This window comes from Heloderma suspectum, chromosome 5, assembly GCF_057233095.1.
Source record: "Heloderma suspectum isolate Gila_16-S chromosome 5, 16-S_ref, whole genome shotgun sequence".
Taxonomy (NCBI): domain Eukaryota; kingdom Metazoa; phylum Chordata; class Lepidosauria; order Squamata; family Helodermatidae; genus Heloderma; species Heloderma suspectum.
In genome coordinates this window covers 31,943,957-31,964,346 of record NC_139462.1, presented here as the reverse complement: position 1 = coordinate 31,964,346, position 20,390 = coordinate 31,943,957, and the positions used below count along the sequence as shown (strand labels likewise).

The 20,390-nt window shown below is 41.2% G+C and overlaps 1 protein-coding gene across 3 annotated transcripts in view; it reads left to right on the top strand.

The window, feature by feature from the left end:
- Positions 1-20,390, top strand: part of STPG2 (sperm tail PG-rich repeat containing 2) — a 337,064-nt gene that overhangs the window by 26,604 nt on the left and 290,070 nt on the right. For all 3 annotated transcript variants that reach the window (XR_014792012.1, XM_084855659.1, XM_084855660.1), the window contains exons 5-6: positions 7,516-7,631; positions 9,224-9,335. Coding sequence is in view for 2 of the 3 variants with exons in the window: in XM_084855659.1 (XP_084711785.1) it covers positions 7,516-7,631; positions 9,224-9,335 (228 nt within the window). In the remaining variant the exon portion in view is untranslated. The remainder of the gene's footprint in view (positions 1-7,515; positions 7,632-9,223; positions 9,336-20,390) is intronic.

Genomic DNA, 20,390 nt, shown 5'->3' with positions numbered 1-20,390 from the left:
AAAAAACTTCCTTAATTTCTGTTTTGGAAGGATCAACACAGAGAAGACACAGACGGTTCACTTCAGCACAGGGTTGGGGGGACAAACACTACAGACATAGGTTGCTATAATATGTCTTTAAGGATTTAGAAAGAAAGAAAGAAAAAACTGAATGCTTGAATATGACTTAAAAGGTGGGAGGGGGAGGAAAATGCCCAGAAGTCAATGTTTGTTTTTGAAATTCTAAATAAGAGTGGGTTTGTAAAAATCTAACAGATACAGTTGACTGACAAAAACGACAAGAAAATAGAATGGAGAAAACAGAAGTAAGGCTTGATGTTACACAACAAACTCAGCCTTTTCCAGAGTCCAAAATCAAGATAAACAAACACAGGAATGGTGGGGGAGTGGGAGCATCGCAGCAATTTGCAAGGAAAAACTGTGTTAGTTTGAAAAAATATGGAGGGAGAGATGGAATCTAATCAAATACAAATAACAAACAAGTTGGAGGTACAAAGATATAGGAGAAAGCGGCTGGAAGAGTTGCTGCAAAAGACACTGTCCCAATGGGGATGAACGATCAAGGAGCGAGAGAAGGGAACGCCCCCAGTACAGCCAAGCTGTTTCCTTGTACTTTGAATTCTGATGAAAGCCTAATGGCGATCAAAATGGAATAAACTGAAGGAACAACTCCTAGGAACGCACACGCACACACACGCACAAACGCTCATCTACCCACACCAGCCCTCTCCCAAAGACACAGCTAGCGCAATGACTGAATGCAGCCTTTCACTTAAGTATATCCCCCCTTCCTCCAGCGCTCTCTCTGATTGGAGACTGCTAGCGTTGGTTTTGGCTGAGGGTTCCTATTTGCCAAAGCACACTCCCTCCTCTTCCTGCGCTTGCCTTCCTGCCTCCCTGCGTCTGCTTGCCTTCCCCCTGCCTCCTCCTCCACCTCAGGCCCCTCTGTGTGAGCGTTGAGAAGATGATACATTTTGGAGACAGCCTGTCTGGACTGCTGAAGCATTCAGTAGAGCTCCAAATATACAAGGTGGAGGAGGCGCTTCGTGGGACGCGCACTTCGCCCTGGGGTACCTTGGTACTGCTCTGAGCCGCCTTGTATCACAAGGCTTTTGCTCCAAAACAGCTCGCTTTGCCTCGTTATTTGGACTTTGTAACGAGGCGGTGCACAGCCCTAGACTTTTCTGATCTTTGATAATATATTATTTAATGCAAGGCTTGTGGGAGCTATTTTTTTTACTAGAATCTGGGGATCCACCAACCGGAGCCTGCTGCAAAAGACATTAGAATTATGTGGGCCCAGGAATTCTGGCCCAAGGAATTTGTTTTGAATATCAGAACTGAATGGAGCACAGTCCTTCCAATAAAAATCCGCTCCTGTTTACCCCACGTTTTCTTCATTTCAACAGTGTAACTTAGAGCGTGTGATGAGGGAGAGTTATTTTGTTACTGCTAGAGTTAAACAATTGGGAGTCAGGAACTCAGAAATTTACCACTAGATTCAGATCTATCTTTTGCTAAGGGACTTAATATGCACTGAGAGAACAGCAGATGTGTTTAGAAGTTGAATATGTCCAATAAAACTAGTGCAGAATACTTTTTCTGTAATTGAGGCTTCCTGAAATTGGTTGCTCAAGGGACTTTTCCAAATGTGTATATGTCTAGAGATGGGCCAGTAATTCGGGGGTGGGTGGGTTTGAAAGTGTGAGCCCCTCTGCACAAATAGAATGGCTCCAACCTGAGGTGAGCATAGTCCCTCCCTTTGAGCAGGCCTGCTTTGAACTGGACGTCTGTTGCTCACTACTCTTCCTGCTAGTCTCCACCTATACCTTCCTCACTGGGGAAAAATGGTTTTCCTTGCGTGGTCCCTGGCAGGAAATGTAGCTCTGAGTGTCACTTGCCAACAAGGATGGCCTGTGGAGTCTGTAGATGGGAGCTGGCTGTTGCCTTCTTCCCATTTCCCAAGGCAAGGGTTATTTTTCTTGGGAAAGTGGAGGCAGTAGCGGTGGCTAAAGTGGTGGCTAAAGGGGGTTTCAAGTGTACGTGTCAAACACTCAAAGCCCCTTGACATTTTTGGTTTTGAGTGAATGATATGAGCATCACAAAAATAAAGTGGGATTTTGGAGTGTTCAGGAAGGGTTGAGCAATATTCTGCAGTAGGCCTCCCTTCACTCCAGATGAGGGAAATAAGGTGAAATATATCTGCCTAGTTGGGACCCAGCTCAGTATTGTATGCTTCTTCTTTGTCTTCCTGCAGCAATACATTTACTTTTAGTTAAGGACCATCTATGTACGAATTGTTAACTTATTTCTTTATTAGTATAGATTTGGCTTTGAAAAGAGTGTGTTAAATATTTCTGCAAATGAACCGTCAAATGATATTTGATTTTGCTATGGCTCATATAATATGCTGCATTTTCAGTATACATAGAAGGTATTTTAATTCACTATCGAGTTACATTTGTTAAATAAGGTAAGTTTAAATATCATTTCACTCACTCATAATTTTGAAGTCCCTTGGACATATTGCTAAAAGTCCATTGCCCTGTCTTATCCATATTAACGTGGCAGTTGTATGAAGGACTACTAGTGTGCAAATGACTATAACTGACTAAAAGTAGACTTTGTTTCCATTGAGGTGGTTAACCTTTGGCTGGGCTGTCCCATTCAGACTGCAGCTCACATTATTGAATATTGCTCTGTAACAAACAAACTCTGCACATAGAAAACTAGGATCTTGGGCTAGAAACCTTCTGCCTGATGCTGAGTTTTCAATTTGGATGGAGGTTTTTTGTTTGAAGTACTCTCACATGAACCCTATCTGTAGTCTGAAGTGGTATAGCTCAGACACAGGTTTACCACCTCAGTGAGAACTGGGCCTTAGAACTGAGCTTCGGAGAGGAAAACTGAGGCTGGTCAACCAATAGCTTGCAGCTAGATGAGTCCGTAGTGAGGGAAGTGACGAAGGGAGAAGCTATAGAGGGATGCCATTTTATTTATTAGTTAATTAATTAAATTTCTTAATCGCTCATCTGGCTGGTCACCCGGCCAGTCTGGGTGATGTATAGCAATACAAACTGTTTTAAAACAATAAAATTCTACATTAAAACATCATATTTCTAAAAATACCCTAACCCACCCCAAATGCCTGCCTGAACACCCATGTTTTTAATGCATGGCAGAAGCTCATTAAAGAGGGGGCATGGTGGAGTTCCCTAGGGGGCAGTTCCACAGAGTGGGGGCCACCACAGAGAAGGCCCTCTCCCTTGTCCTTACCAGCCTAGCTGTCCTGGCTGATGGGACAGAGAGAAGGCCATCTGAGGCTGATCTTGTTAAGTGGCCTGTCTGGTGTTGGTGGAGGCACTCCTTAAGATAGGCTGGGCCGGAACCCTATAGGGTTTTAAAGGTCAAAACCAACACCTTGAATTTGGCCCAGAAAACGACTGGTAACCAGTGCAACTCCTTCAGCACTGGAGTGATGTGATCACACTGGCAGCTACCTTTAATTAGGCGAGCTGCCATGCTCTGTACCAGCTGAAGCTTCCAAATTGTCTTCAAGGGTAACCTCACGTAGAGTGCATTACAGTAGTCTAAACGAGAGGAGACCAGGGCATGTACTACCGATGGGAGCAGATGGTCAGGAAGGTAGGGGCGCAGCCGCCGTATCAGATGGAGTTGGTACAGCAGTGTCCGGCTCACAGCTGACACCTGAGCCTCCATGGACAGCTGGGAGTCTAAAATGACCCCCAGGCTGCGGACCTGGTCTTTCAAGGGTAGCCATACCCCATTCAACACCAGGTCAACACCAGGTCAACATCCCCCAACCTCCTCTTGTCTCCCACCAAAAGTACCTTGGTCTTGTCAGGGTTCAGCTTCAGCTTATTCCTCCCCATCCAGCCACTCACTGTCTCCAGACATTTGGACAGGGATTCTATGGCCAACCTTGATGAAGATTTAAACGAGAGGTAGAGCTGTGTGTCATCTGCATATTGATGACACCGCACCCCAAACCTCCTGATGATAGCCCCCAGCGGCTTCACATAGATGTTAAATAGCATCAAGGAGAGGATGGAACCCTGTGACACTCCACAAGGGAGCGGCCACAAGTCCGAAACCTCCTCTCCCAGTGCTGTCCTCTGGTACCTGCTGGAGAGGAGGGACCGGAACCACTGTAATGTGGTTTCTCCATTGCCCAACCCCTCCAGGCGATCCACCTGAGAGGTCGAGGAGAACAAGGAAGGAGCATTCTCCCCTATCCAGAGCCCTCCTCATATCATCCACCAAGGCGACCAAGGCCGTTTCTGTCCCATGCCCAGGCCTGAAACCCGATTGAAATGGATCTAGATAATCGGCTTCTTCCAAGTGTGTCTTCAATTGCATCGCCACTGCCCACCCAATCACCTTGCCCCAAAATGGCAGATTTGAAACTGGGCAAAAGTTGTTCAAAACTTGGGGATCCAAGGAGGGCTTTTTTAAAAGCGGTCTTATCATTGCCTCCTTGAGAGCTGATGGCATCACTCCCTCTGCAAGGGAGGCATTCACCACCGCCCTGATCCCCTTACCCAGCCTCTTTCTGCAGCTCATAATGAGCCAAGATGGGCAAGGATCAAGTAAGCAGGTGGTCTTCCTTACAGGTGGAAGGACCTTGTCGACTTCATCAGAAGGAAGAAGCTGGAACTGATCCCAGAAAACCGGTTTGCTACAGACCGCCTCTTGCTCACTAATTGTATCCACAGCGCACGGAATAACACTTCTAATCCCATCAATTTTATCTGCAAAGTGCCTTGCCTGTCAGGGTGGATACTGAGCCCTGAAAGCCCCAGAGCAGTTCTGATTCTGAGGAGGAACAACAATCTGTGGGAGAGGAGCCAGCTCATCCCTCACAGGCTCAGCACCTGGCAGAGATTCCTCCTGCCAGCGTTCCTGGGATAGATAGTGACCCTAGTAGTGAGGGAGTGCGGGAGGGGAGCTTCTTAGATGCTCGACGCAGACGCAGAGAGCAACGAGCGATGGAGGGCGCGGAAAGGAGACGTAGCGCCCGTTTGGTGCTCAAGCAACGGCCGCCTCCCATGGACCCAAGGGAAAGAGGGAGGATCTCTCCCTAGCCCATAAGTACTGGGTCTTCAAGTGACTCTCTTTCAAACGGGGATCAACTGCCTACTTGAAGCTTAGGCCACTCTGCTGTTCCTTGCTTTAGTCGCTGGTGATTAGCATCTGAAAGAGTCATTAAGTTGTAAAAGGATTAAAGCTTTGAAAAGAAATCCTTCCGTCTGTGTCTTGCGTTGGCTATTGGAATCTATTGAGCATTTTTTAAATGCTTTCCTTTTTTAAAAACAAGCCATTGTTCTCTTTGATTCAGTAGTGGATTTGAAATTGAGATTTCGTTATATTGACTGAATGTTTGGCTTGTACGTTCTATATTTATAGTTAAAAAGCACATTGCAAGTAGAAAACTAATGTAGCAGAATAATATATTCTTATATAGTGTAATGCTACACTAACACCAAAGGAAGTGCGTTGGGCTACAACCCTCTCTCTGATACGAGGTGGGTCTCTGTTTGTTTGTTTTGTTTACAGAGCTATTTACCTGGAAAAGCATTCAGCAATATCAGCCCCAATTTGCATTCTTTAGTAGTACAGTGCACTCTACCATGTCATTCTGTTGCATGTATATTTCTAGCCTAAGAGGTAAAATGTGAGAGAGTGGTGGGCTGAGGTTGGAGCTGGCTATGAGGGATAGATATGTGAGTGGGAAAAGCATTTCATGGAAAACTTCCAAAGGTCTAAGGACTTCACATGGTAAAGAAAGGCTCTCTTCTGGAATTGTATCTGATATACTATAAGCAAGTTCTAATTACCCTCATGTAATGAAGACAATTAATTTTCTAGATATTGCACTGCCACAAGGGACAAAAATTATATGAATAAAACTATACTATTTTAAATATATAGTGGATATACTAAGAGCTTGAAGTCTATTTGTGTTGTTTAAGGCTGCAATTAGATAACCATTTATTGAGAGTTAAGTCCCACTGAATTCAGTGGGACTTATTTTTTGTAGATATGTATAGGGTTGCACTGTTACTGCTCTGTGAAGTCAAGGCTGAGTCTTTTCTTTTCCTCAAACCTGTATAGAATAAGGCAAAAGTGATGGAATGCTGCCATGGTAACAACACTCAAGGTTTTGAAATACAGAACTACATGTACTATCTTCTTATATATAGAAGTGGAGGGGAGTCTACCTCTAGGATTTCTAGTACATTAAAAAGTAATTGCTAAATGGCTATATTTGCAGTTGTGATTATCTTTAAAAATATTTTTTGATAAATAATTCCTTGTAGAAACCACTGGATGGTGCTCTGATCCCATTACTGTGAAATATTCAATTTCGTGGCCCTTAGGACTTTATAATTTTGGCATAAGGATATTGCACATTGCTTCATATACACTTTTCTTACAATATATAGAGAGAATCATCTGCTTATCCTGCAAAATAAGTTCTTATACTACATTGCATAATGATGTGTGTTTTCCCTCTTAAATCATGACAATAAATAGGCTTGGCTTATCATCCCCCATTTCATCCCATTCATTGCAAGGATTATAGATTTCAGCTTTTTTTTAAGCGTTAAACTAAGTTGTTTTCCAGAGTTGAGAACCCTTCTCTATTTAGATTGTATTCTTGATTCATTTTAGAACTCATAATTAACTGTTCATATAAATCTTCAATGGATCTCAATAAAGTGTGATTTTATATTAGAGTCCATGTATAGCATTAAGATGTTTGGGCTGCCATCCTATTCACACTTACCTATGAGTAAGTACAATTGAACTTATGGGGCTTACTTCTGAATAGACATGCCTAAGCTTGTGCTGTTAGGCTGCAATCCTAAACATGCTTGGACAGTATGCCTCATTAAACATAGTGGGACTGACTTCATAGTCAACATGCATATGAATGTACTGTAAAGAGAGGTTTTTGTGATGCTTGTTCCCCATTTGTTGTCCAGTCTTGTCTGTGTATGTAGGCAGCAAATAAGTTACACGTAAATATGACATACCAACAACTGCATTCAAATGATCTAAAGAATGAACACATGCAGCATTGATATGGACTGGAAATAGAATGATCCGTCCATCCCTAGTTATCTGTCTTCTCTTATTCATCTTATGTTATGTTTATTATTGGTGCATTTGTCGTTACAACTCTGGTGTCAGTCATGATTGGTTTCTATATACAAATCAGCTCCTTAAGCTGAGAAGAAAAATACATACATTCGTAAAATCTGAATTCATGAAATGTCACTTGGTGTATATATGTATGTGAACGAGGTTCAAATTACCTGATATAGGAATAAGCAGATATCTTTCTGTAAATCTGAATTATGCAATATTTTGATCAAAGCCAGTGTGGTGTAGTATATTGAATTTGGCCCAGGGAGACTTGTGAATCCTTGCTTAGCTATTATAAAGTATGGATCACAAACTATATACTGCTTATCTTTTTTCTTTCAGAATGAAACTTATTCTACCATGAAGTATAAAGGAGTACATTTTGGCAATTTGACAGAAAAGCGACATGAATTTAAGCCACACGAGGGCCCTGGACCTGCAGATTATGATGTAATACAGTATGTAATTCAGTCACTGCTTTGTATTAAAATGGTTGTCTGCCCCACAATTTAGTCTCTAGGCCAGCTTGGACATCATGATAAGCTATGGTTTGTCATCGCAGAAATGAGCCGCAGCAAGCCTTAAGCTCACGGGCCCTGATTTTTATTCTGGGTCTGTGAGCTGCTCATGTGGAGTGTCATCATGTAATATCAGGAAAATGCATGTGATTTTCAGTGAAGCACAGCCTTATCCTCTGACATCTTTCTTTTTACAAATTTGGCCCTTCTAACACAACTAGTCACTCAGTATGCACAGCCACACCTCTCTATTTTCCAGTTAAAACAACATACAGATAACATGAAGGTGAGTTTCTGCTTCTTCTTTAATTACAGAGTGCCAAACTACACATGAGGGCATCAGATCTGTGTCCTGAAATGCAATCTGGTGCTCCCCAGATATTTTGGACTACAATTCTCATTAGCCACAGCCAGCATGGTTAATGTTAAAGGAATAATGGGAGTTGTCCACATCTGATGCTCACACCTGGTGCCCATAATCAAGTTGCTTACACCTGCTCTAGCTACTCACATGTAAAGCAGGGGTAGGGTAAAATGTAAAAGGGGAAAGTGCAGAACCTGCCCCAGCCTACAGTTCCCCCTTGAAGCCCCTCTCTGAGCTGCTTTTCTCTTAGCTGGACTAGTTTCTGGCTCCAGTGAAACCTAGGGCCTATGGGAATGGTTGGCAGTGGGGGGTGGGGGTGGAATGGTGGGTGGAGTTGGATTCAGCACTCTCTTCCTGAGTGTCCGTTTTGCACTTTAAATCCCAACCCCATGGTATCACCACTTTGAAGATCAGGCTAGAAGCCATGCTACAAGTTATGGCAGATGTAGCTAAAGATATATATCATAGTACTAGAGATTTTTTAGCATTCATGCTAGAAAGAATTATGAGTGAATTTGTAATGGTAAATCTGAGTAGTTATAATTAAATCAATTTTCCTTAGCTGCACATGGATTTACCTTATTCAACTAACTGAGCATCTGTTTTAATTTTATCCTTTTCTAGCATGCTATAAAAAGGAAAGCCAGGGGAATGGAATCCTGCATTGGACAATTAGAGATTATACATTTTTTGAGATGTTTTGCCACCAAATTCTGTGGTTATGTGAAGTAACAAGACCTCTGGGCATGGCAGCTGAAAATACTAAGAAGCTTTTGAACATTGAGAAATATTATCATATCTCACAGAGTAACCATTGCTCGGATATTGCAAATGTTTATGTTTCTGGATTCACTTGAGGCATTACTTTGCATGTGTAATGGTTACCCAGCTTCCTGGATCTCTTCTGCCTCCACTGTATTTTTATTACAGTTTACCTGTGGCAAGAAAGCCTTGCTATGAAAAATAAATTCGTTGAATTCGTAGTATAGCACCACAATATAAGTTTAAGCTATTCTATTAGTGAGCAAAATAGCTCCTTATTGTTATTGCAAAGAACAGCTGTTTCTAATACCACCCATGGGGGTTGGGGTGGTAGTGAAGCTTTCACCGTGCATATTCAGATGCATTTAAAAGAGATGACTCATAAATCTTTTCAAACTTTCTAAAGGGAAAATGCAGTGCATTATGAAAATGTCAACATCAGGAGGGAAGACCAGAGAAAATGTGACCTCTATGTTCCACGGTATCATGAAGAAATAGTATTACAGGAAGAAAAGAAGGTAATGCCAATTCAAAACAGAGCTTTGTTGTACTTGAGAATTATTTATGATGGGACTGAAACCTTGGGATTTGAAGGACTGTACATATAGAAAAAGTACTGGAGTTCGGGCTTAAAAAAGTTTTATCCAAATTGGTGGTGAAGGAAATCAGTTGCTCCTGCTCTGCTGTACAGGACTCTTGTGAGGACAACTTTGCAAAGATTTAGAGCTCTTTGCAAATTATGACTTACGTTTGCAAATTATGTTGTATGATTGCTGCATTATTGCAATGCACCACCTTATCTGTCTTTTGAATAATGAATGAAATTGGAGAAATCATACATCATGTTTCTTCCAGATAGATCGGATAGAAATGCACAACATTTTTCATCCTTCCTTGTCAAATACAACTTTAAATGGACGACTTAGGTCTGGTGAGTCCTTTTGAACTTGAATAGCACCCATCTTAGTTTGTCCAGTGCAAAATCCTTAATCATTCAGCTTGGTCTTCCTGTGAAGGTATTTATTGATTTATTATCATTTATATATAGCCTTATTTGCTAAATAGCCATCCTTAAAACAATAAAAATAAGAATATTAAAAACAGTAAAAAATTAGAACATTAACATTACTACATAATTTAAAAGGATAGATTAAAAAGATTATCTTCACACTCTTTCTAAAAGCTAAGCGAGTGGGGGCCAATCGTAGTCTTTGGGGGAATGCATCAGTGGTTTGGGAACGACACAGGAGAAAGCCTTTTCACAGTTGCCTGACAAATGGACCCCTGTGAGTAATGATGCCCTCAAAAGGGCCTCTCCTGCAGATCTGAATACTTGGACAGGTTCATAACGAGATAGGCGGTCCCTTAGATAGCCAGATCCTAAGCTAGGACTTTAAAAGTTAAAAATGACACTTTGAATTAAGCCCAGGAAGCAACTGGAAACCAGTGCAGGTCTTTCAAGACAGGTGTAATACGGTCTTGATACAGTGCACTAGTCACCAGCCTAGCAGCCACATTGTGCATCAATTGTAGCTTCTGGACACTCTTCAAGGGAAGCCCCACATAGAATGCATTGTAATAGTCTAAACACAATGTAACCAAGTCATGGATAACTGTTGCCAAGTTAGACTCAGGAAGGGTCCAGCTGAAGCCCTAAGCATAATTGTGCATACTCAATCCTTGCTATTGCCACCACCTAAAGATCGAAGAACAGTGTAGTGTCAAGGAGCGCACCGAGGATATGAAGATGAACATTCAGAGGGAATGCATCCACTTCTAGAATAGGCTGAAACCCGATCCCTGACTCAGGCTTTCTACTGACCAACAGTACCTCCATCTTATTTAGGTCTAACCTTTGCTTGTTCACCCTCATCCAGCCCAATATCAAGCCCAGGCAATGTTCAAGGGTTTCGACCTTTTAATATTCCATCAGCACTAGGTATGTTTCATAACTGTAAAGCTCCTGTATACCAGCCATTTATCACATGTCTTCCAGCCCATAGTTTGACTTGCTATACACTAAGTTTTCCTAGAAGGTAAACAGCAAGAACTGTAGATGAGAGGGATAGTACCAGATTTTGCTGTTCTTGCTCAGAGGGCTCAGTTCTTCCCTTTGCCTGAACTCCTGAATAGTATGAATCAGCCTCGCCCAACATAGGCCCTCCAGATGTTTCAGACTGCAACTCCCCTCAGCCCCAGCCAGCATAGTCAGTGATCAGGGATGATGGGGATTGTAAACATCTGGAGGTCACCAGGTTGGGGAAGGCTGATGTAGACCAATAGTACCATAGAGTAGTTAAGAGTGCTTTGGTGATTTGTTATTGTGAAATGTTTGACAATTTCACACTGTTTTGCAGCATTAAGTTTCTCACTGTTTGAATGTGGGGAGGAATTAACAGTATATTGTGGCTTCCAGCATCTCTTAAATGTGTAAATCGATTTTGATTATTCTAATGCGTTTATAGCTCACAATATTTTTACTGATTCGGGGTGTGTGTATGTGTGTTATACAAACATATCTATATCTATATAAACACACGCACACAAGTTCTAATGCCACCATAGTCAAGATCCTGTGCACTACCAGCACCAATGCAGAAAACATAAGAATAGTCAAGGAAATAAGTACTAACGTAGTGACACTTAGGACCACTCCTGCAGTGTTTGTGGATACTCCACTTCCACCCACCAATCTTAAAGAGGCATGCTGATGATGCCCCCATCAATGATACTTCAATTTCCCTTTTGTGGAAGGCACTAATCCATGTGCAACAGTGGTGATAACACTGTCTACCACTGTTATCTCCTCCCACAGACAATGCTGTCAGGAAGATTCCCCAGTGCCTCCCTTCTCAGAGGCTTCCTGTGGCCTAGTGCTGAGGAGGACAGTAAAGGACACCTGTAATCACAAGCTCCAGGGCTCACTCTCAGATATGGGTTCATATTCCTGGCACACAAACACAGCCAGGAACAGCCTTTAACTAATTGCTTTGACGTGGAGATAGAAAAGGTTACACAGGGAAGGAATTACTCTTGTTTGATTCCAGTCAGCCTGTCCCTAGTCTGGTGGTTAGGAAAAAGACTACATGTACAACTGCATGCAGAAGTTATAGTTCACAGTCTCCCTGGTAGAATGGTCTCTGCTGCTGCTGTAGGCTTTGCTTGTGGTTTCCATGGCACAGGTAGTGTGTGTGTGTGTGTATGTGACATCCTTTCTTTGTGCATGTGGAATAGCTGCATGAGATCTTGTGGAGAGGGAAGAGAAACATGGGGTGTCGATGGGTAGCAGCTGCATCACAGAGATCTAAAGAATAGGAGTTGCTGAGGTAATGAAAGAGGTGAGTATTCTAGGTGTTCTCTCTCATTCTGCGTGCCTCACCCTGGCAGCTTCACCCTAGCGTTGGCACTCCTCCTGTTGTTTGGTTGGGGGAGACAGTGTGGTCATCAAGACAATACTTCTCCATTCATCTCAATGTGCCCTGGCTCATACCCTGCAAAGAAAATTGTATTGTGAATGTTTGTTTGTTCAGCAGAAGCAGTAGGTGGAGTGGAGTACTTGGGGTCCATCAAAGGGCTGTTCTTCCCATTGTGAGAGTTTATCATTATTTGGAAGTCAGCTGGCAACTGGACCTTCCTTAATGCCAATGGCATACTTTACTCACGTCCTCTGTGTAAGAGACAGTGTTCTAATCTGTTGGTAAAGGAGGGTTGTTTAACCAGTTACTGGGTATCTTCTACCTGATTTGAGTGCGTGTGTGCTCTGCACAGACACCTCTTTTTTGGGGGAGCTTAGCATAGAGGGATGGAGGAAGACAGGTGACATAATTTTGAGGTTGGGCTTCCCCTTTCTTTTGACCCCTCTTCCCTTGTTTATCTATATGCCGTTCCTTGTTCTTGTGGCTCCAGTTGTTGGAGCAGAATTGAAGTTTATATTAGGTATTTGTGTTTGAGTTCTGAAGGAAGAGTATCTGTAAGGGTTCTGAGAAGACAAGCATTTGTTAATCTTCTCTTTTCTTTATGACCCCACCTTGCTTTTAGGTGTTTGCTTTTTTTCACGAAGTGCCCCATCACCAAGTCTCCAGTTCTCCTAGTTCTGTAGACATAGGGGGAGAATCATGTAGCCTCATGTCATGTGACTTGATATATGAGATCTATGTCCCTTGGCTGGGGTTTATATATTCTGGTGGTGTGCTGTGATTTGGCTGCAGTGTCAATGGGATTCCTATCTGTTGTGTTTGGGGGTGGAGAAGGGTTTAGGAGGTGCAATAGTTTTGACTCGCCATTGACTTCACTGGGTATAATTTATGTAATATTTTTTACAGGCATGTAATTCTGTCATCAGGGGCAAGCAGAAGATACTGGCTATCTTCTATCCTCCTGCAACACACTGCAACTTTGCCGGTTTCCCCCCTTGTACTGGCAGAGTCTTGCTGGCACAAGGGCATAGATCAGGGGTGGACAACCTGTGGCCCTCCAGGTGTTTTGGCCTACAACTCCCATTAGCCCTAGCCATCATAGCTGATGGTGAGAGATGATGGGAATTGTAGGCCAAAACATTTGTAGGGCCACAAGTTGCCCATCTCTGGCATAGATGCTGCCTGTGTCTGCTGCTGAAAGATAAAAAACCTAGCCATTGTCATTCATGCTTCGGTGACCAAGGTATTAGACTATTGTAATGCATTCTACATGGAATTAGAGCCTTGTGTGGCGCAGAGTGGTATGCGGCAGTATTGCAACCGAAACTCTCCCCATGACCTGAGTTCGATCCCAGCAGAAGCTGGTTTTCAGGTAGCTGGCTCAGGTCGACTCAGCCTTCCATCCTTCCGAGGTCGGTAAAATGAGTACCCAGCTTTCTGGGGGAAAGGTAGTCATGACTGGGGAAGGCCATGGCAAACCACCCCGCTACAGTCTGCCATGAAAACGCCAGCGCAAGGGGCGTCCCTCTAGGGGTCAGTAATGACCTGGTGCTTGCACAGGAGGAACCTTTCCTTTCCTTTCCTTTCCTTTCCTTTCCTTTCCTTTCCTTTCCTTTCCTTTCCTACATGGAATTACCTTTGAAGACTGTTTGCAAAACACAAGTAGTGCAGATTGTGAAAGTTTACCTATTAACAGGTATGGATTAAGATTAACAAGGTTCACTTGGGTTGAAGCATCTGTACTGCACTGGTGAAACTCCTTCCCCTGGCACTTCCCCTATTGGCTCGGTAATTGGTAAATAAATCACTGCAGTGGTGGAATTGATTGCTTCTCATTTAGCCTTGTGTTCAGGCAGTGTAATGGGTTTTATGAGTGACCCTATCCTGTATAGTGGGCGTAATGCAATGATAGGATTGTGTTGTAAGATAGTCCTTTAAAGAAGATTGCTTTCAAATTCTTGTAAAATCTGAAAACATTCCACAATTGTTGCTGCTGAGTCATCTTAACTTCCTAATTAAACTTTACTGAGATTTGAAAGATGATGGCTGTTAATAAGAGACAAAAGAATATTTTTATTTATTTATTATAAATATTTTTATATTACCCTTCAGTCATATGTCCAGGATGGTTAGAAAAAGAACAATTAAAAAGACAAAACATTATAAACTAAAAGCCACATAATAATAAAAGAAGCATAACATCAGTTGGCTTAATAAAAGCAACATAAAATTGTCAGCAGGATTAAAACTGTATCTAAAAAGCTTGGGGAAGAAAAAAGGTCTTTGGTGTGGAAAGGTCAGTAAGGTAGCCCCTCTCTGGAAAGCATGTTTCACAACTTGGGTGCCACCACCAAGAAGGTACTGTCTCTGTTAACTACTTGCCTCACCTGAGACAGGTTTTAATGTATCAGTAGGTACATTAATGTATGAGACAGGTGGTCCTTCAAGTACCTGAAGTCATGAAGGAATTTATAGGTCAACACCAGAACTTTGAATTGGGCCAGGAAACTGATGGGGAGCCAATGCACTTGGTATAGTGCAGGTATAATATGATTATATAAAAACCCACAAGTGGCCCTTTGGTCACCACCACCCAAGTACTGAGCGTATATAAATGTAATGTTCTCCAGAGATTGCCTTGCAGACAAAGGTACCTTGCATGTCATTCTTAGATGGAGACAAGATGAAGATAAGAAACTTCCCTCTTCTTCCTGAGTGGGAGGATCATATGGAGATTTGTGTTGGAAATACAGTGGATGCTTTATATGTTTTGACCAAGTCCTAATAAACTGGGCAAGGGAATTTCTTGATAAGGAGCTTCAGAAAACTGAGTAATGGAACTTACTATCATGTCTCATTCGTTAAGGGATCAAGAGCACAGAAAAAGTAGTTAGGAATGAAGTTTCTTAAGAACTGTAAGTCACTTCGAAGAATGGTAACTTCCTTTTCAGTCTTCATAGCTTTTATTATAGACTACAACTTTTGAGTATACTTTCAATTTATGACTACAGCTGACTTACTGTATATATTCCTTCTTGAAGTGTTAATCTGCAACTTCTGGTTGTGAAGACTGATGTTGGATTCACTGCATAATTGGTACTTAATTGGCATTTAGAATATTCTTACAGTATTTTCTCAATCCCTATACTGTTTCCCTCCCCAAGTACTTGGGATAGGCCAGGCTATAAGATCAATAAATCCATAAATTCACTCTCTGATGAAATGTGTCTAATTTGTGTCTAATTATTATGTATAATTTGAGTATTGAACCGATAATGAATTGGTTTTCTAACTGTTGAAATTTGATTTTGGCAATTGGTTATGCACTGATTTAAGCAGCACTTCATCGTGAAAGAATGGTGAAGTTTGGGAATGTGTATTTGAGGCATTCTTATGAATGAGATTTAATTTTCTGATGCTATGAATGGATTTCCAGAGGGAAATCCATTCACAGAGCCATGTTAGTCTATTACAATGAAAACAGAGACTTGTATCACTATAAAAACTAACAAATTTATTTTGGCTAAAGCTTTTGTAGACTACAGTCCACTTCATTGGATTCATGGGGTGTTATGGAGAGTTTCAGGTTTATATACAGTTCATGTGGTGGGAGGAAGGGGTAGAATTGTAAACAGTGAGGTCAGAAGGAAATTAAGTGCAGAAGGGGGTTGTGTTGTGAGGAGCTCATTATAATTCACTGCAAACTAGACATGCTCATATAGCTAAAGAAATTTATTACTTAGTGAAAGGCGGAACTGTAGCTCAGTGGTTGAGTGCAAATATCTCCAGTTAAAACAATCAGATAGGAGGTGATGGGAATGACCTTTGCCTGAGACCTACTTTAAGAGCAGACAAATAATCTGACCTAAAGCAGTTTCTGCAAGCTATATTAAATATAACAAGGCTGAAAGACTGTTGGATATGTGAAAAGATGGCACATCTAGAGATGTAAGTATCCCCTCCTGGCCATACCAGCACCTCTTCAAAGGTGGGTAGAAGGAAAACACACTGGCTGGACAGTCAGTCAGTATCATACAGGGGACATGAAAATGGTATATAGAGAAGAAAATGGAAGGGAGTTTAGCGTTGGTTGGAAAGAGGTATGGTATGATCACATAATGTCTGAAGGTATTCCTCTTGTACAAATTGAGCCATCCCCAGCAGTTTTCCCCATATGCTTTTAACACAGGAATGGGACTGGGAAAATGTGGGTTGGATACCATATGAACAATGTGCACATGTTAAAGTTCAGCTCAGAAACAGGTGAATGGGAAAATGTGAATTATGAGTGGAGAGACTTGTGCCTACACTATGCCCTTAGGTTTTCCCGGCCTGGGACCATATTCTTTGTCAAATGTTAGCCGAGACTTACTGCATTTTACCCACCCAGATTGGAAAGATGAGTCATCAGCAGTTTACAATTGTTCCTTATATGTCCTTTATGAAAATGGAGCAGTACAAACCCCCCATTTTAATGCCAAAACAACATGTCCTATGATGGGGGACCTGGTTGACTGGTCCATTATTCAACAAGTGCACACCTCCGTTCTATGTGGGTATAAAACAAAATGATGGAAAGAAGCAATAAAGGGATGGACCACTACCAGCTTTGCTGTAAGATGTAAGGGTCGCTATTTTGGACATGAAACATGGCAAGGAAGTTTTTGGGCCAGAGGAAACGCTCTAACTCTTACCATAAACTCAAAGGGGTTGTATTTTCAGTGTGGAAATCAGGTATATAAAGCCCTTCCTCTGCATTGGTGGGGAAGGTGTACTCTTGTTTATGTGTATGTTCAATGTACATAAACACTTGACTTCAGAAAGCATTACCAACCTGGGAAGCTTCGCCCATAAGGTCCGAGGGAAACGTGACCTAGAAAACCCATTAGTAAACCGACCAACCGGATTCCAATCCTTTGCCCAGTCGTTCATTTTGTGGCTAGGAGTGGCAGAATTAGAAAAAGCCATAGTAAATGTGTCAGTAGAAATGGAAAGGGGCATAAATGGAACCATAGATGCCATACAGAAGTTACAAGAAGAAGTGTCATCCCTGAGTGGAGTGGTGTTGCAAAATAGAATAGCTTTAGATATGATACTAGCCCAGCAAGGAGGAGTGTGTGCTTTAATAAATCAGTCATGTTGTTTTTATGTTGATCAAATGGGGCAAATAGAAACAGAGCTGACCAAAATGAAGTCAGCTATACAAGTTATACACCAGGTTTCCTTAGATGAAACAACAGGGTGGTTTGATTGGTTAGATGATCTACTGCCAAACATAGAAAAAAGGTAAAGCAACTCTTTTCAAAATTGTTAATGGGAATAACAATGGCTGTAATTTTTATAATTGTCATAACACTGATCTTTAAACTATTTTTGTGCCTTGGCCGTCAAGTGTGTAAGAAAACAGTAGCACCTGTGCATGAATATGTTAACTTAATAACTATAGTTAGCAAAAGACACATGAACAAAATGAAGGAGATGGCAAAAGTATTCTGGAGGAAGAAGAAGCTGATAGATTGGGAAAAATAGAAATTAATTAAGTGGCACTGAACATTAGTGCCAAAGGGGGGATTTGTGGGAGAAAAGGCCTTTTCTGCAGGCCTGAACCAAAGTCCCCAAGATGGAAATGTATTAAGCATGTCGTAGGGGAGTTACTGTGAAAAATAAGACACAAACAACTGGGTAAGATGGTGGAATAAACATTCCTAAGCACAGGTAAAGACTCTGACTCTAACTCCTATCTCATGAAGACAATGGTTCTTTCAGAGCCCTGTTGCTTCATGAGATAAGGAACTGCCTTGCAAGAAGTTGCAAGTATTTGAGTTCAATCTCTGCTTAGGGGTATATTCATAGTTCTCATACAAAGAAGCATCCTGTACATGTGATAAATGCCTGATGCGTGCGTGATCAGCTTAAACCCTATGTGATTGGATATACGTAGCCTATGCTAACATTTGATAGGCTAAGACCTTTGCTTAGCATTTTCTATGTATGTATATTGTTTTCTTTATAAACCATGTAACCTCTTCCCCCAGTTTGTAGTTGCTTGGCGAATTACCCATGTATACATGCTTATGAATAAAGTATGATTTATACATCATACATGACCACCAGCCTCATCCTTTGGGTGGGGATGGTTCTCATTCTGTTTGTTTCCCTGACAACTGCTTCACTTCTGTACTGTTTGCACTGTCACTTGAATTCTCAACCAGCAAACAGATGTTTTCCCTAAAATTAACTTACTTAATAGCGAGTATCCTTCTTAAGGAACAATAACCATGCTGTACTTCAGTTCCTACTTTCCTTTTCTTTCTGACATTTCTAATTTACTACAACTATTTGGATCACCATGAGGTTTCAGGTGCCTGTATTTCAAATGTATATATTTCACTTGAGAAGATATAATTTTATTTCATGTTGTTTTGTTTTAAAACACTGCCTTCATAAATTAATGAAAAAGCCATTGTTCCCTTGAAACTCCTGACTAAACTGTATCAGTTCTTACAGGAATTGATTTTAAAAATTACTTGAAATTTCAAAGATAATACATTTTTGCTTTCCCTAGCCATAAATTGTAACGACAAGTATAGAATGTACAAAAACTATTGGCATGCTTCTTCCCAGTTATGTGCATGTAAGGTGTATTCCTATAGGCTTTTACAAAGTTTACTACTCTTCTCTACCCCTTTTCCATTGGCCCTCACTCAGACTGCTTCAGGGCAGTTCGGCCCAAAATTGAATAGGACAGATGGTATAATTGTGGTATATTTGAACATAATAGTATAGATTAATTTGGGCATCTCTGGAGATAATACAGTAATGTGTGAATTCCATGGTTTAAAATTCCATGGCAAGATGACAATAAGATGATTACATTTGCTCTTGCTACTTCCCCTACTGCCTGTCTATATTTTTTTCATGTTTGCTGAATGAGGAAATGGAGGTGCACCCAGAGAAAGTGAACATAAAACAGATCTTTCCTCATTTTAATGTTAATTGAAACTTAATTTATCAAATGCACTTAGAATACAGTTTATAATATATTACTTTGGTTTTGGGTTTGCTGTGGGATATGACACAGGAGAGGCAGATGATATCTGTAAGGTATGGACCTAGTTCTAAAAGGCAGAGGTGTATGCTGTTCTGTGCTGCTTCCTGCAGAAGTTAATAAAAATCTGTGCTACTAGGCAAGAATAAAAAAAGGTAGGCTACTAGGCAAGAATAGCTATTAGCTAAACGGGGATAGGGATGTATGGAGAATTATTGTGATTGTATTGAGGTGGGTCTATTTTGTATGAGTATGGTCTGCTGGGGACGCTACTTTGGTAGCCTCATGTATGTTCTGCTCTTCTTGTGACTTGCATGGGTGCTCCTCTATCCTGACTGAAGCCCTGAATTTTTTTGGTATTGGTATTTGATATTTTGGAAACCCTGTGATATAGCGATAGTTTGTAAATATACACTACAACTAAATGTTCATTGTATGAGAATGGCACATGCCTTCCATTCAGGAGACAATTTCTTGCAAGATTTAGTAGGGGCATTTTGTATACTTCACAATCTGTTTTTTTATATATAAAAAGTGTGTGTGTGTATATATATACGTATATACACACACACACACACACACACATTGAGAAAGATGACAAGAAAGAACAAGTGTGTCAGAGTGAAAGAGATGTTGTAGTAAGACTGATGATTGTCTCTAGTACTCATCTTAGCTTTTCAAGCTTAACCCTTTTGTTCATCAATCAGTCAAAAGTGGCAGATAGTGACCATTAGGAGGATTCATTAGCACCCTGCAGCATGTTTGTACAGGGTGACCCACATCTGTCTTCATTAGAAGTTTGCTAGTTGCCAGTAGTGAACAGATGGGTCATTATTGCCTATGTTGCCCTTTGGGTGTACCTGGAGGACAGGCAAAGTCGTCCTGAGCAGGACACACAGTATTACCTCACAGAAAGTAACCAGCTTATTTCGAATAATATTATTATAGAAAATGGTTGTTGTTGCTGCTGCTGTGTACCTGCTTGTCCTTGGAGTTTTAGAGTTGGTGAAAATAAAAGAGCAATTATAAGACATTGTAAAAACAATTGTAATTAATGTTTTGGCAATAAATAACCTAGAATCAGATGAAATACTTTAGATTTTTAAAAA